This window comes from Bos javanicus, chromosome 13 (assembly GCF_032452875.1).
Source record: "Bos javanicus breed banteng chromosome 13, ARS-OSU_banteng_1.0, whole genome shotgun sequence".
NCBI classification, from domain to species: domain Eukaryota; kingdom Metazoa; phylum Chordata; class Mammalia; order Artiodactyla; family Bovidae; genus Bos; species Bos javanicus.
This window is the reverse complement of record NC_083880.1, coordinates 75208772-75224464: the sequence shown is the minus strand read 5'-3', so window position 1 is coordinate 75224464 and position 15693 is coordinate 75208772. Positions and strand designations below refer to the sequence as shown.

Sequence of the window (15693 nt, the reverse complement as noted above, 5' to 3'; positions counted from 1 at the left end):
ATCATGGTTATCTGGGTCATGAAGATCTTTTTTGTTTAGTTCTTATGTGTATTATTGCCACCTCTTCTTAATATCTTCTGCTTCTGTTAGGTCCATAATGTTTCTGTCCTTCATTGTGCCCATCTTTGCATGAAATGTTCCCTTGGTATCTCTAGTTTTCCTGAAGAGATCTCTAGTCTTTCCCATTCTGTTGTTTTCCTCTATTTCTTTGCACTGATCACTGAGGAAGGCTTTCTTGTCTCTCCTTGCTGTTCTTTGGAACTCTGCATTCAGATGGGTATACCTCTCCTTTTCTCATTTGCCTTTAGCTTGTCTTCTTTTCTGTGATTACAGTTTCAGTGTCTTCCCTCTGATGCCCTCTCGAAACACATACCGTCTTACTTGGGTTTCTCTTACCTTGGACGTGGGGTATCTCTTCATGGCTGCTCCAGCAAAGCACAGCCGCTGCTCCTTACCTTGGATGAGAGGTATCTCCTCATGGCCGCCGCTCCTGACCTTGAACATGGAGTAGTTCCTCTAGGCCCTCCTGTGCCCATGCAGCCACTGCTCCTTGGACGTGGGGTTGCTCCTCTCAGCCGCCGCCCCTACCAGGGATCAAACCGAACTGTGGTGTTGGAGAAGACTCTTGAGAGTCCCTTGGACTGCAAGGAGATCCAACCAGTCCATTCTAAAGGAGATCAGTCCTGGGTGTTCTTTGGAAGGACTGATGCTAAAGCTGAAACTGCAATACTTTGGCCACCTCATGCGAAGAGTTGACTCATTGGAAAAGACTCTGATGCTGGGAGGGATTGGGGGCAGGAGGAGAAGGGGACGACAGAGGATGAGATGGCTGGATGGCATCACTGACTCGATGGACGTGAGTTGGAGTGAACTCCGGGAGTTGGTGATGGACAGGGAGGCCTGGCGTGCTGCAATTCATGGGGTCTCAAAGAGTTGGATACGACTGAACAACTGAACTGAACTGTCTTCTTTTCACAGCTATTTGTAAGGCCTCCTCAGACAATGATTTTGCCTTTTGAATTTCTTTTTCTTGGGGATGGTCTTGATCACTGCCTCCTGTACAAGGTCATGAATCTCCATCCATAGTTCATTGGGCACTCTGTCTATCAGATCTAATCCCTTGAATCTATTTGTCACTTGCACTGTATAATCGGAAGTGATTTGATTTAGGTCATACCTGAATGGTCTAGTGGTTTTCCCTACTTTCTTCAAGCCCCACTCTGGGCCTCAGTTTTCCATCCAAACAAGGAAGGGGGTACACAAGAAGAACACTTTCTGCTCTTATTCTCCTGTGAGGCTCAGTCTGGTTGGAGCCCCAGGTCCGAGGGAGCCCACGGGTCCCTGACTGGGCCTCTCACCCTGGATAATCAAGCATGGCATCTGTCTCCAGCTGCTTCCAGCCCTTGTCTTCTTTTTAGACCCCAGATCACATCCCCACCACCCACTGGAGAAGCGGCCCCTCATGTTAGTAATTAAAGCCCCAAGATAGTTGAAGTGTCTTACATTCTTTTAAAAAAAATTGATTTGTTAGACAAAACAATTCTTAATTTGATCCACTAATAAACATTTTATAATTTCACAAGTAAAAAGAAAAAGAACTCTTAAACAAAAAGAAAAATGTACTCAGCACCTCACTCCCAAAGATAGATTAGAAGAGTTAAGTGAATACTATTCTAGACCATTTATCTATATATATGTGTGTGTGTGTGTGTATTTCTAACAAAATAACTAACCATGCTACATATGCCATTTTATAACCTATCATCTCAGCTAATTGAGTGTAGTGGATGTCTTTTCACCTCAATAAATTTGTGTCAGCATCATTATCTTTTATATCATTATAATTATATGATTAACAATTTTTGACTTTATTATTTCCCAAATTTGTATATTTTTATAAATTTGTGTCAGCATCATTATCTTTCATATAATCATATAATTATAATTATATGATTATATAATTAACAATTTTTGACTTTATTATTTCCCAAACTCCCCAAAGGTACAAGGAAAATAACCCAGAAAATACAAACAAAAAGTAAAAGAGGAGAAAAAATCCATAATTCCATCCCCACGAAAATCCCCAAAGCAACTTTGTGTATATCATTCTAGACTTTTCTTAATACTCATATATTCATGAAATATGTGCATATTTTTAAAATAAAAGAAGTAAGTAGTGCTGTCACCTACCTTTTCACTTTATATAATGGGCATCTTTCCTCTGAATAAATACCCATCTAAATCACCATTTTTAATAACTGCTTTGGTATTCCATCCAGAAACAGGATCGTCTTAATCTAGCCAATCCTTTTTTGATGGATATTTAAATGAAGTTTTCCATTTAAGTTATATTTAACACCAAGTATTAGTTTAGGACAACTCGTTAGAGTAGAACACTTAAGCTGAAGGGTTGCACATTTTTAGAAGTGTTTGATTCCTATGCCAATTGCCTTCTAGAAAGTTCACTTAGCTCTCCCATCCCAGGCAGTGTGTTTCTCCATAAGGCCAGGAATTCTGAATGGCTTCTCTTTGGGTTTGTTTAAAGCAAAGACTGCCCTGAGGAGGCAGAGGCTCCAACGGATCTCCACCCTACCTCCAAGAAGGAGGAGGAATATCGCAGGAACATCTGGAAGGGCTTCCTCATCTCCATCCCCTACTCGGCCAGCATCGGGGGCACCGCCACCCTCACAGGCACAGCCCCCAACCTCATCCTGCTCGGCCAGCTCAAGAGGTAAGAGCGAATGCTCCCTGTCCCTGGCACTGGGGCTTCTGCCTCTTCTCTCCTCCTCCTTCACCCAACATCCAGGGATGTGTCTTGGGTGTCCACCGTTGTCCAGGCTCTGGGGACCCAGCGATGCACAAAGCTCAGCAAAATTCCTTCTCTGGGGAACTTGCATTCTGGTGGGAGAGACAAACAATAAAGGAAAAAGCAAGAGAATATATAGTATGTTGGTGTGATATGTTATGAAATAAGATCGAGCAGAAGAAGGGGGCAGAGGTAACAGGAGTGGGTGCTGTTTTATCTAGGTTGGTTGGTATTGTGCCATCCCTCTAATATGGTGACACTTGAGCAGAGACCTAGAAGCGAGGGGGTGAACTTTGTGGACGCAGGAGGGAAGAGCAGCCCAGACAGAAGGGATAGCCTGTACAAAGGTGGGAAGCAGCACAAAGACTGGCCAGGCTGGGGTGCAGAAGGGGGTAAGGTACGAAGACCAGGGCAGTCATTGTCAGGGGAGTCAGAGGAGAGCTGAGAGCAGAGGGGTGACATGACCTGACATCTTCTAAAACCAGCCCCAGTGGGAGGTACTGCTGTGTGGCTGTGATGTCCCGTGAGAAGCCTTACAGCCAGGCACATGGACTAGCAGTGGAGGGGACTCTGCCAAGTAAAATCTCCCTGTCACCAAAACTGTTCAAACAGAGGTTGAGTGGCCATTTGTCAGGGCATGAGACTCAAAGAGATGGATTCTCTAATGGTTTGACATCAATTCCATTTTTCAAAACCTCTTAGTCTGAAGATGTTAAAAATCCTTATATTTCAAGATTCTAAGTATTTTCAGATTCCAAGATTCTGAGAGGTGGGGTTTCTAAGATTTTGTTACCGTGGAGATGTGCCATATATTAAATTAATACACATGAATCCAAATGTAAGCATTTAACAAACAAACAGCAACAAAATTTTCTGATATTCAACATGGCTCCATGTGCTGGCTGATGTCTTTATCTGGTATTCAGCCAAAGAATCAAGGATTTATAGGGATGATGGAGGAAAAGCTAACTGCATTGGTCTTCCTGAGAGTGGGTTAGGTGTTCGTAAGTCAGTTCCATACTTGTGGGTAGTCGAAGTTATTTTCATGAGAAAACTTAAGTACACCCGTGTCTTACCTCACAGGCTGATTTTAAAACCTTAACTCTCTACCATATTCTAAGGTTCTCAAATCCTTTGATTTTTAGTTCAGTTCAGTTGTTCAGTTGTGTCCAACTATTTGTGACCCCATGAATTGCAGCATGCCAGGCCTCCCTGTCCATCACCAACTCCCAGAGTTCACCCAAACTCATGTGCATTGAGTTGGTGATGCCATCCAGCCATCTCATCCTCTGTTGTCCCCTTCTCCTCCTGCCCCCCAATCCCTCCCAGCATCAGGGTCTTTTCCAATGAGTCAACTCTTCGCATGAGGTGGCCAAAGTATTGGAGTTTCAGCCTCAGTATCAGTCCTTTCAAAGAACACCCAGGACTGATCTCCTTTAGAATGGATTGGTTGGATCTCCTTGCAGTCCAAGGGACTCTCAAGAGTCTTCTCCAGCACCATAGTTCAAAAGCATCAACACTTCGGTGCTCAGCTTTCTTCACAGTCCAACTCTCACATCCATACATGACTACTGGAAAAACCATAGCCTTGATTAGACGGACCTTTGTTGGCAAAGTAATATCTCTGCTTTTTAATATGCTATCTATATTGGTCATAACTTTCCTTCCAAGGAATAAGTGTCTTTTAATTTCATGGCTGCAAACACCATCTGCAGTGATTTTGGAGCCCCCCAAAATTAAATCTGACACTGTTTCCACTGTTTCCCCATCTATTTCCCATGAAGTGATGGGACCAGATGCCATGATCTTAGTTTTCTGAATGTTGAGCTTTAAGCCAACTTTTCCACTCTCTTCTTTCACTTTCATCAAGAGGCTTTTTAGTTCCTCTTCACCTTCTGCCATAAGTGTGGTGTCATCTGCATATCTGAGGTTATTGATATTTCTCCCAGCAATCTTGATTCCAACTTGTGTTTTTCCAGCCCAGCGTTTCTCATGATGTATTCTGCATATAAGTTAAATAAGCAGAGTGACAACATATAGCCTTGACATACTCCTTTTCCTATTTGGAACCAGTCTGTTGTTCCATGTCCAGTTCTAACTGTTGCTTCCTGACCTGCATATAGGTTTCTCAAGAGGCAGGTCTGTAAAAAACAGTGATTCTCAGCCATGGGTGCGTTTAGAGTCTCCAGGGAAGGTGAAAAAAAATATGCTTGGATCTCAGCTGCAGAGATGCTGATTTCAGAGGCTGGGAATGGGGGCCAGGCACTGATCTTTTCCCAGTTGATTTCAGCCCCCTCTTTGCTGTCTTTTCATCTCCATTCTTTGAGCAAGGCCTGGCTGTGAGACTGAAAACCAGAAGCCAAGATGGTTCTGCTTCAGATATGGGGACCATCTGGGATGACCCGTTTGTCTCCTCGGTTAGCAGGAAGTGCCAGCAAAGGGGCAGTCGGCTGGGAGGACAAAGCAGGGTGTTCGGTGTTAGTTCTTGCTGGAGGCTGTCCACAGGGAAGGACAGGAAAGATGGGGGTTCTGAGGCCCTCAGGGGCTGGTCCTGAGTTGGGGGATGGGGGACATGGGAGGGCATTTGCTGTCAGAGGATTTTCAGGCTGCTTATTCGCTCTGATATGAGCAAGGCTTGAAAAGATATTGGGGGAAAATGCTGGAACTTTAAGTAAAAGTATCCAACATGAAGGATTTTGAGTAAAGGTCATGCAAATTACATGCAAAACGTATACAACATTTAATTGCATAAGCCTGGAACTTCTCATCGGGAAGGAAGGTATTTGAAAGGAATATGGGGTTTATATGAGATTCTGATTTTCCAGCAGGGCACCTGGGGAGACAGGGAAATGGCTGCCCTGAGTGTTCACCTTGGTCTTCGCTCCCCAAGTACATTGTATTGTTTTATTCTGATCACACCCGATATAGGAACTTTATATTGGGTTGGCCAAAAAGTTCATTTGGGGTTGTTTTTTCCAGACCATGAAAAAATGGAATGAACTTTTTGGGCAACCCAATATATTACTCAGAAAATACAGGGGGGAAAATGTGAAGACCTACAGCGCCACTGAATGCCGAGCACACTTCCTTTGGTTTTCCCTGTAGGGATGTGTGCACCCATCCGTCTGGCTGACGCTGGCGGGCTCTCACCTCCCTCTTTTCTCCAGTTTCTTCCCGCAGTGCGACGTGGTGAACTTCGGCTCCTGGTTCATCTTCGCCTTTCCTCTCATGCTGCTGTTCCTGTTGGTGGGCTGGCTCTGGATCTCCTTCCTCTATGGAGGGATAACCCTGAGGTACCCGGGCACTTAACTTGAGCTTTGCGGTAGATGGAACTGGGATGGAGTCCCAGCTTCCCGCTCCCTAGCGAGTGACCCTCCTAAGTCCTTCCAGCTTCAGTCGGATGTAGTACCCGTAGTCATCCTGGCCTCCCAGGGAGTGGGGGTTACAGGTGGTGTGGGTTCTTGCCTGCTGAGCCCAGGCCCTGGGTGAATGCCACCCACCATCAATAATCACTAATTGTATTGTTCCCTAAGTCAGGTCCACACTCGCCCCACAGGAAATGACGTGCAGTGTTTCTTATTTCATGGGGCCTCAGTACAGGAGGCAATTTGGGGCAGCCTGAGGACAAGGTATCAAACAACACTGACTCCGATAGTGAGAAAAATATTCCTTTATCAACGCTGCTTATGCTGGGGAGAAAGTCTCAGTAAGGTGGGGAAAAACTTTAACACCTCTCTAACATTTGCAAATCATCCTTTTAAAAAAGGAAGAGCAAGCCTCAGGCCCAGAGACAAGCCAGCAGTGGTATCCAGCCAGACGTAATAATGTTGCTTTGCTTTCACATCTTTATTTTTATGGGTACTTTCTATGTATGACAAGTGACTCTTGTTTGCTATTTATGGGAGTGATAGAAAGCTTTCTATTTAAAGATCTGCTTTTAGTTAAAATGCTAAATCTAGTTGGAGCCCGTGGCACATGGACATAGGAACATTTGTAAAGGGAGTCATGAATGTGTCAGTTCACTTCAGTTCAGTTGCTCAGTCGTGTCCGACTCTTTGTGACCCCAAGGACTGCAGCCCGCCAGGCCTCCCTGTCCATCACCAACTCCTGGAGTTTACTCAAACTCATGTTCATTGAGTCGGTGATGCCATCCAACCATCTCATTCTCTGTCGTCCCCTTCTCCTCCTGCCTTCAATCTTTCCCAGCATCACGGTCTTTCCCAAGGAGTCAGTTCTTCGCATCAGGTGGCCAAAGTATTGGAATTTCAACTTCAGCATCAATCCTTCCAATGAATGTTCAGGACTGATTTCCTTTATGAATGTGTGGGTTTGGGAAAATACTAACATAGGAGCTGCAGCTCAGGGCTGGAGTAGCAGGCATGTCATAAAGTCATTCTCTGACTCAGTTTCCTCACCCCTCTGGGCCTTAATTTTTCTCATCTGTAAAATGGGACCAGTAAGAGCTATTCTAGATGAAAGAGATGTGAAAACCCCTTGAGAATAGAAAAGCTCTGACTGTGGTGTTTCTTGACCTGTCAGAGCAGAAACTTGGGGTTCAAAGTCCGGATTAGTCCAGAGAAGCAAGCCCAGACATTGGACTCAGATAAACCAGATTTCACATAATGGTTCTGCATGACTTTTAGCAACTCTGTCCCCTCCCTGAGGCTTTACCTCTTTAATTTCTACAATTTTCACTTGTAGATAGGGGATAAAAACGAAGTCTGGGTTTCCTGAGTGGTTCAGTGGAATACAGCTTCCCTGATAACTCAGTTGGTAAAGAATCCACTTGCAATGCAGGAAACCCCAGTTCGATTCCTGGGTCAGGAAGATCAGCTGGAGAAGGGATAGGCTACCCACTCCAGTATTCCTGGGCTTCCCTTGTGGCTCAGCTAGTAAAGAATCTGCCCGCAATATGGGAGACATGGGTTTGATCTCAGGGTTGGGAAGATACCCTGGAGAAGGAAAAGGCTACCCATTCCAGTATTCTGGCCTGCAGAATTCCATGTACTGTATAGTGCGAGGGGTCTCAAGAGTTGGACATGATTGAGCAACTTTCACTTTCAGTGGAAAAGAATCTGCCTGCCAAGTAGGAGACACGGGTTTGATCCCTGGGTTGGGAAGATTGCTTGGAGGAGGAACCAACCAACTGGAGGTAACCCACTCCAGTATTCTCGTCTGGGAAATCCCCATGGACAGAGGAGCCTGGTGGGCTGCAGTCCATGGGGTTGCAAAGAGTCAGACACGACTGAGCGACTAAGCACACACGTTCCCCCACTCACAATATATAAGGGACTTCTCTGGTGGTTCAGTGGTTAAGACTCTGTGCTCCCAATACAGGAGGCCTGGGTTCGATACCAGATCAGGGAACTATGATCCTGCATGCTCTATGGTGCAGCCAAAAAAATAAAAAATAAATACAATATATGAGAGCATCTGTTTCCATGCAGCAAGGTGGATTTTTGCCAATCTGATAAGATAAAAATAATTTGCATTTACTTTAGGAGTAATTTTGAAGAACCTTTCATACTAATGGGTAAAATGAAATCTTTTCAGATATTCATGGGGCACCCTGGTATTTCCTCTCCTGTGAATTGTTAAACTGTGTGTTTATGTTGCTGGTCTTGGTTTTATTGATGACTGAGTGACTTCACTTTCACTTTTCACTTTCATGCATTGGAGAAGGAAATGGCAACCCACTCCAGTGTTCTTGCCTGGAAAATCCCAGGAACAGGGGAGCCTGGTGGGCTGCCAGCTATGGGGTCACACAGAGTCGGACACGACTGAAGCGACTTAGCAGCTGCAGCAGCAGCAGCAGCAGCAGCATTCTCTCTATATTGAAAGATTAGTGTTTATTTTGAATATGAGTTGCAACTATTTTTTCCTGATTTTTCACTTTGCATGTCATGCTTTCTTCTGTGCAGAAATTTTTAGAAACATTTTCTGATATGAAATCATCAATTTTTTCTCATGTGGCTTCTGAATTTTCAGTTGTAGTTAGACAGGTCTTCCCTTTATAGGAGTTATGAAAGAACAGTCTCATGTTTTATTCTAGTATTTTTGTATTTTTTACATTTAAATCCTTTCATCTAGTTGGAGCTTGCCTTTTAGGGTGCAGTGTAAGGATGCAACTTACACTGCAGGGTACAGGTTTGGAATCAGCTTTTTTTTCATTTCAGATAACCATCAAGTTATCTCGATACATTTTCCTGACACACAAACGTTTTTAATTTTAATGAAGTCAATTTATTTTTGTTTTCTTGTGCTTTTTGTGTCATAGCTAAGAAATATGTGCCTAATCTGAGGCCATGAGAATTTATCTCTATGTTTTCTTCTAAAAACTGTATAGGTCTAGCTCTTCTTATGTTTAGGTCTTTGAACCATTTTGAGTTAAGTTTTGTATGTACCAAGAGGTAGGGGGTTCCACGTTCATCCTTTTGCATGTGGCTGTCCAGTTGTCTTGGGGCTTCCCAGGTGGCTCAGTGGTAAAGAATCTGCCTGCCAAGGCAGGAGATGAAGGTTTGATCCCTGGGTCAGGAAGATCCCCTGGAGGAGGAAATGGCAACCCACTCCAGTATTCTTGCCTGGTGAATCCCCTGGACAGAGGAGCCTGATGGGCTACAGTCCATGGGGTCTCAAAAGAGTCAGACATGACTGAGTGACTGAGCAAGCACACATGCATCCAGTCGTCTTAACACCATTTGATGAAAGACTGTTCTTTCCCCGCTGAATGGTGTTGGTACCTTTATCAGAAATCAATTGACCATAGAAGTGTGGGTTTATTTCTGGACACTCTGTTAGGTTCCATTGATCTGTATGTCTCACATCGTTGACTGAATATGTCATCTTTCCTACAACAAGCTGGGGCATCAACTTTATCATAGACTAAATCCCCATTTATGGTGGGGTCTATTTTGGACTTTGTATTTTATTTCCTTGGTGTGTATGGTTTATTCCTGAGTCTGTTTGACCCCAAAAAAGATTTTAAGCCTGGGAGCCAAATGATCAGATTCACATTTTTTAAAGACCATCCAGGCTATAGGTGGGCAGAACAGATTTTAGAAAGGGAAGAAGGAGGCAGGGTGACCACCCAGCAGGCTGTCACAGAGTCTCCAAAACAGAGGCAAGGGGGCCTGACTAGATGGAGGGGGGTCGCTGAAGTGTTTTAGACTGCAATGGCCACTCCTAACTTCCCCATTTTCTGTTTCAGGGGCTGGAGGAAGAAGAAATCTGAGCTCAGAACTGATGCAGAAAAGAGGGCTCGAGACACGATTCGGGAGGAATTCCAGAGCCTGGGGCCCATCAAGTACGTGGTGCAGGGATCCTTGCTTGGGGTGGGAAGAGAACGGGGCACTAGACTTTCAGGAGAGCTACCTCTCGGGGACTGAGTCCAGAGGGAATTTCAGGACCAAAAGCCTGGGAGCCTGGAGACAGAAGGTAGGGAGATGACTAACACCGTCAGCCTCTTGCCCTGGCACTGGGGTCGATACCCTGAGGACCAGCAAACCCCTCAGGCTGCACTTGGAGTGGGGACGTGTCACCTTCCTGCCTATTGCCCACTTTCCCTCCTTGTTCATGGGATACCTGGCCCTGCCTCAGTGGCTCCCAGGACCTCGTTCAGTGCATGTTAAAGTGAAAATAACCAGGAGTCAGCAGGCCCACACACAAGGTCTGACTCTGCTACTAACTTCCCGTGTGGCCTTGGGCAAAGCATTAACCCTCTCTGGGCCCTGCTTCCTGATCTGTGAAATGGGCACATTGGGTAGATATTTACCCCAACATGTGGGGGGTTTCTCTTTTGCCTCTGTCTGCCCCTCTCTCCATGTTTGTCACTCTGCGTAGCTGCCCCATTCTGGATATCTGACTGTTCCTCTCTTTCGCCTACCTCTCTGTTCCTGTCAGTTGCCTTTCTCTCTGTTTTTCTGACTCTGTCTGTGTCTCGCTTTCTTTCTCCCTCTGGATTGTCCCTAGGACCCTGGGAATGATACGAAGTGTTTGCAGGGAGGCAGGCCTGATGCTCAGGAAGGATGCTGGGGGAACATGGAAGCCCCAGGAAAGGAACCGGTGACACCTGGCACTCCCCGCCCTCACTCTCGGGACCGCCGAAGCACCGAACTACTACTTCTGGCTCTCAGAGGCAGGGCCTGGGCCCACTCACACCCACCACACCCAGTGGGCCCCTGCCCCAGGCCTTCCCTTGCTGCTGTCAGGCCAAAGCCCAGGGTCACCTTGGTGTTCTCATCTCTGTGTCGCAGGTTTGCCGAACAGGCCGTATTCATCCTTTTCTGCGTGTTTGCCATCCTCCTCTTCTCCCGGGACCCGAAGTTCATCCCTGGCTGGGCCAGCCTCTTCACCCCTGGGTGAGACTCTGGGGACCTGTGGGATGGAGTCCAACAGGGGAGCCTTGGGGTTGGGCCGCCCGGAGCTAAGGAGGCAGTGCCGCTGGGGAGAGCTGGGCTAGGTTTCCGCCTCTCGTCCTGTGTGGTTGTTACCAGTTCCTTCTTTTGCTCTCAAAAGAGCTTAGGTTTGGGTGATAAAATATCTGGGTTCTCATGTGGTAAGAGCTCTGCCTTTGGAATCAGACAAAACTGGGTTCGAATGCCAGTCCCCCCACTACAAAGTGTGCAACCCTGAGCACGTGGTTCATTCATTCATTCTATTATTCAGTCAATCAATCAACTTTTATTGAGTACCTATTGGATGCTCAGTTGCCCCGCGGCATGTGGGATATTCCTGGACTGGGATGGAACACATGTCCCCTGCAGGTGATTCTTAACCACTGGACCACCAGGGAAGTCCCAAAAACTTGCTTTTTTTTTTTAGTTTACAAGGTATCTCAGTTGTATTTCCATATCAAACATAACAGTTGATGTTATTTTTTATCTTTTTTTTAAATAAGCAAGGGGTACTTCATTATACATATGATAATACACAATTATTTAAACATGTCCCTACTAAAAATCCCCCATTCTTTTTTTTGTTCTTATCAGTAATGAACATCCCAGTACATAATCCGTGTACAAGAGCCTAGTTATTCCCTGAAGATAAATTCCTAGACGTACAACAACTGGATCAAGGGGTATTCACATGTAAAGTTTTGAAACGTACTGCCAGCTCCCCCTTCAGAAAGTTTATTTTCCCACCAACAGCCTGTGTTTCTCAACATCCCCATTAGATATTGTCACCCTTTTCACGGTTTACTTGTCTATTAGTGCGTGTTTTCATCTGTGTTTCTCTATTACATTGATACTGACCATCTTTCCCAGTTTCTTGGCCATTTGAATACTCTTCTTCCCAAATGTGTGGGCTGAAAGCGTCTTTGTTGGCATTTGGCTCTGTGCTTTATTGAACTCAGAGCCAGAAATAGCTGAGTTCAAAATCATCTCTTCTACAGACCATGGTCTGGCCCTGAGCAAGTTGCTGCTGTTCTCTGAGACTCAGATTCCTTATCTGAAAGGGAAGATACCTGCCCCTGAGGACTGTCTCTGAGACTTTGGTGGGCTTGATATCCCCACAGGACACATTGTGGATTCTTGGAAGGTGGCAGGGAGGTCTCAAGGGGCTGTGAGGTGGGCTCCATCTGGGCTCTGCTGGTGTGAGCTGCATCTCTGGGTTGCATCTTTGTGTGCTAAGCTGCCCACCCCAGGAGGAGTGCAAACAGGAGCTGAACAAATACACTCAGGGCTTCACAGGAGCCCCGGGTATAGTGATGCGTAGGGGTTCCACAGACTCCAGCCTTTTGAGGCTCTCTGATTTCTCCTTGGTCAAATCCCTCTTCCTAGGGTCCTTGAAGTGGGAGGATAAACATTGTTTGGCTCCAGCAAAGTCTAAACACCCCAGGGAGCTGTGGATAAAGAGCTTTCGCATCCACGGGCGGTTCGCGTCCCTGCCAAGCACAGTGCAGAACACAATCGTTGGCCTCCAACAACGTCCCCTTCCCAGAGGGCCTAATTCCCTTCCACAAATCCTCATTTGCAAAGCTGCCAAACCTTGGCCTGCTGACATGCCGGGGTCTCATGCTTTGGGGCCTTGTCCTTGTAGGTTCATTTCTGATGCTGTCACCGGCGTGTCGGTTGTCACCATCTTGTTCTTCTTCCCGTCACAAAAGCCGTCCCTCAAGTGGTGGTTTGACTTTAAAGGTAAGGCGGGCAAGGCCGGGGCATCGGTGGTCTGGAGCCTGGTGATCAGTGGCCTGAAGGCGGGGCCCTCCTGAGACTGACAGCCCCATTGTACAAACCACACCATCCTGCTGCTTCCCTCTCCCTGTCTGAGCTTTTACCACGTCTGGGTACAGAGCTGCCAGAAGTGACAGTCCAGGGCAAAGGTTAGCAATTAGAGTCTCTGGGTCAAACCCAGCTGGCTGGCTATTTCTGTACAGTCCCTGAACTCAGAATAATGGCTTTCACATTTTTTAAATGGTTGAAAAGAATAAATATATATATATATATATATTTCTGACTCGTGAACATGACATGAAATTCAAATTTCAGTGTCCACAAATAAAATCTTTATTTCTTGAAGAAGAAATTCGTGGACATTTATTTTCTTTAGTCGTGTGAGTGCCTCTACAATAGCCTCGGCTCTGCCCAGAAAAACTCTGGGCCCAAAGCAAGAGCCTAAGGAGCCAGAGATGGAAATCTCCTGCTGGGTTCTAAACGGATAGGAAGCAGGGGGACTGCGGCAAACCTAGACCCAGGCATTCAATTTCAGCCTCAGGAAATCACTGAGCACCCAAACCAAAGTGTCTGTGGGCTGGCCTTCAGATCTCCAGATTATGACCCCACGGGGATTTCAGCTGGTGTCTGCAGAAGAAGGTGCCAACATCTGCTGCCGGTGACAGAGGCCATGGCTGGCCCGTCACCCTCTGAGGCTGTGGGATGAGCTCTGGGCCAGAGGTCAGGACATAGGGGTTGTGATCTAACCGTCTTCTATTGCTGGGGGAAGAAAAGCGTATTCCAGCGGCAGCTCCCGTTTTCAGGAGGAGTGAAGGTTTGCATGTGTGGACCCCAAGCCTGGGGTCAGGCGGCTTAGACTGTGGGCTTTGAGGCTCTGCCACTGAACAGGATTCAGTTGTTCTCTTCCTCCCTGCTTCTCTGTCTTACTTCCAACTGGCTTTCCTCACCATCCACTCCCTTTATCATTTGTTGATCTGTTCAGACTTTCTTGGTAGCTCAGATGGTAAAGAATCCGCCTACAGTTCAGGAGACCCAGATTCGATCCCTGGGTTAGGAAGATCCCCTGGAAAAGGGGATGGCAACCCACTCCAGTATTCTTGCCTGGAGAATTCCATGGACAGAGGAGCCTGGCGGGCTACAGTCCATGGGGTCCCAAAGAGTTGGACACGACTGATTGTCTAACACTTTTTTAAACTTTTTTTTTTTTTTCAGAGTTTCTCCTGTTTCTGAGCTTTGGCATCTGTAACTTCCTCTTCATTAGCATTCCTTCCTAATTCTAGTTTCTGTTCCCTGGTAGAGTGGTCCCCCTCAGAACACCCACTTCTGCACAGTACCTACTCCCACTGCTCCTCCTACTTCCTGACCCCGGTTTCTGTCCCTCGAAGCATCAAGTCCCACACACTTTCCGCTACTCTCCTAAAGCATTGACTCCAGTACTCAACACCCATGTCTTCCACGCAGCCTTAGAGAGTGGTCCGTCAGTGCTCATGGAGAGAAAGTGACCTGATCAAGGTCACACCGCCAGTTAAAAAGAGACGGGAGGTAGACCCCAGACATCCGAGCCAAACTTGACTTTCCTCATCTTACCCACTGTCTCCCACTCCCCTGTGGTACTTGAGTGGTACTTGCAGCTCCCTTTATGATCGCTGCCCAAGCACTGAGGCTCTGCCTCCTGGGTGCTGTGCGCTGTGCTTGTGGCTGGTGATGGCGACATGGGTGATGATGAAGAGGGGGAGGAAGGCGAGGAGGAGGCTGCTGTGGATGACGCTGTTGACGTGGAGAAAGAGGATGCCCGTGATGTGGATGATGATGATCGCTTCCACTTCCTCTCTGCCCAACAAGCTCTTCCCCCAGACATCCGAATGGCTCACTCCATCATTCTCTTCAGCCTCTGTCCTGAGGTCACCTCTCCAGAGAAGCCTTCTCTGACTACACCATCTAGAAAAGCGCTCCTCCTTTGCACTCTCAGTCTCTTTCCTATATTTTCTTTTTTTTTTCCATAGCACATAAAATTTCCCAACATGATACATTTATTGATTTATCACCTGCCTTACTTACTGGGATGTAAGCTTTCCAACAGGAGGGTTGGTTTTTTTTTTTTTTTCCTGTTTTGGCCACTTCCATATCCTCAGGGCCTAAGGTAGGTCCCCAGTATACACTTGCTAATGAAATGACCAAGGACTCGCTCCGGGCCACACCCCGTGCTGAGCCCGTTGCACACACCGCTGCAGTTGTGCAGCCTCAAAGCCCACAGGTCACTGTCGGAACTGGTCTTCAGGGGGGTGCCATTGCTCCCTTTGGCAGATGAGAACTTTGAAGCTCAGAGAGGTAGGGGCACTTGGCTCAAGTCACACAGCTGAATGGCAGAACCAGGACTGAATTCTAGTTCAACCTCAAAGTCTATGCCTTCAGCTCCTGCTCTAGATGGCAGAGTATAATGTAGAGCCAGAAGTGAGAAATTCAGTCAGAGGCTGCATTTATAAGAAATAGTGCCAAGCGTGGGAAGATAATAAAGGCAGTAACAGCTGACATTAACTGACTTCACCGGTGGGTCACTTTTTCAGACCTTGGGTGCCTCTTTAGTGAAATACTATTTTATCACCTAAAGGCCAAGGGCTGGGCTACCTGATGTCTTCCTCACACTTGGGTTTGGCCCACGAATCCGCTGGCGGTGTGTGACATCAGAACCACATGTATACACCCATGGGCTGCGTG

At 46.5% G+C, this 15693-nt stretch overlaps 1 protein-coding gene across 4 annotated transcripts in view; it reads left to right on the top strand.

Moving 5' to 3' along the window:
• The window catches only part of SLC13A3 (solute carrier family 13 member 3), an 83620-nt gene that overhangs the window by 52515 nt on the left and 15412 nt on the right, over positions 1-15693 (top strand). For 3 of the 4 annotated variants that reach the window (XM_061437824.1, XM_061437821.1, XM_061437823.1), the window contains exons 5-9: positions 2546-2731; positions 5974-6099; positions 10014-10109; positions 11059-11163; positions 12845-12942. In XM_061437824.1, coding sequence (XP_061293808.1) covers positions 2546-2731; positions 5974-6099; positions 10014-10109; positions 11059-11163; positions 12845-12942 — 611 coding nt within the window. The remainder of the gene's footprint in view (positions 1-2545; positions 2732-5973; positions 6100-10013; positions 10110-11058; positions 11164-12844; positions 12943-15693) is intronic. The other variant, XM_061437822.1, reaches the window with a different exon arrangement.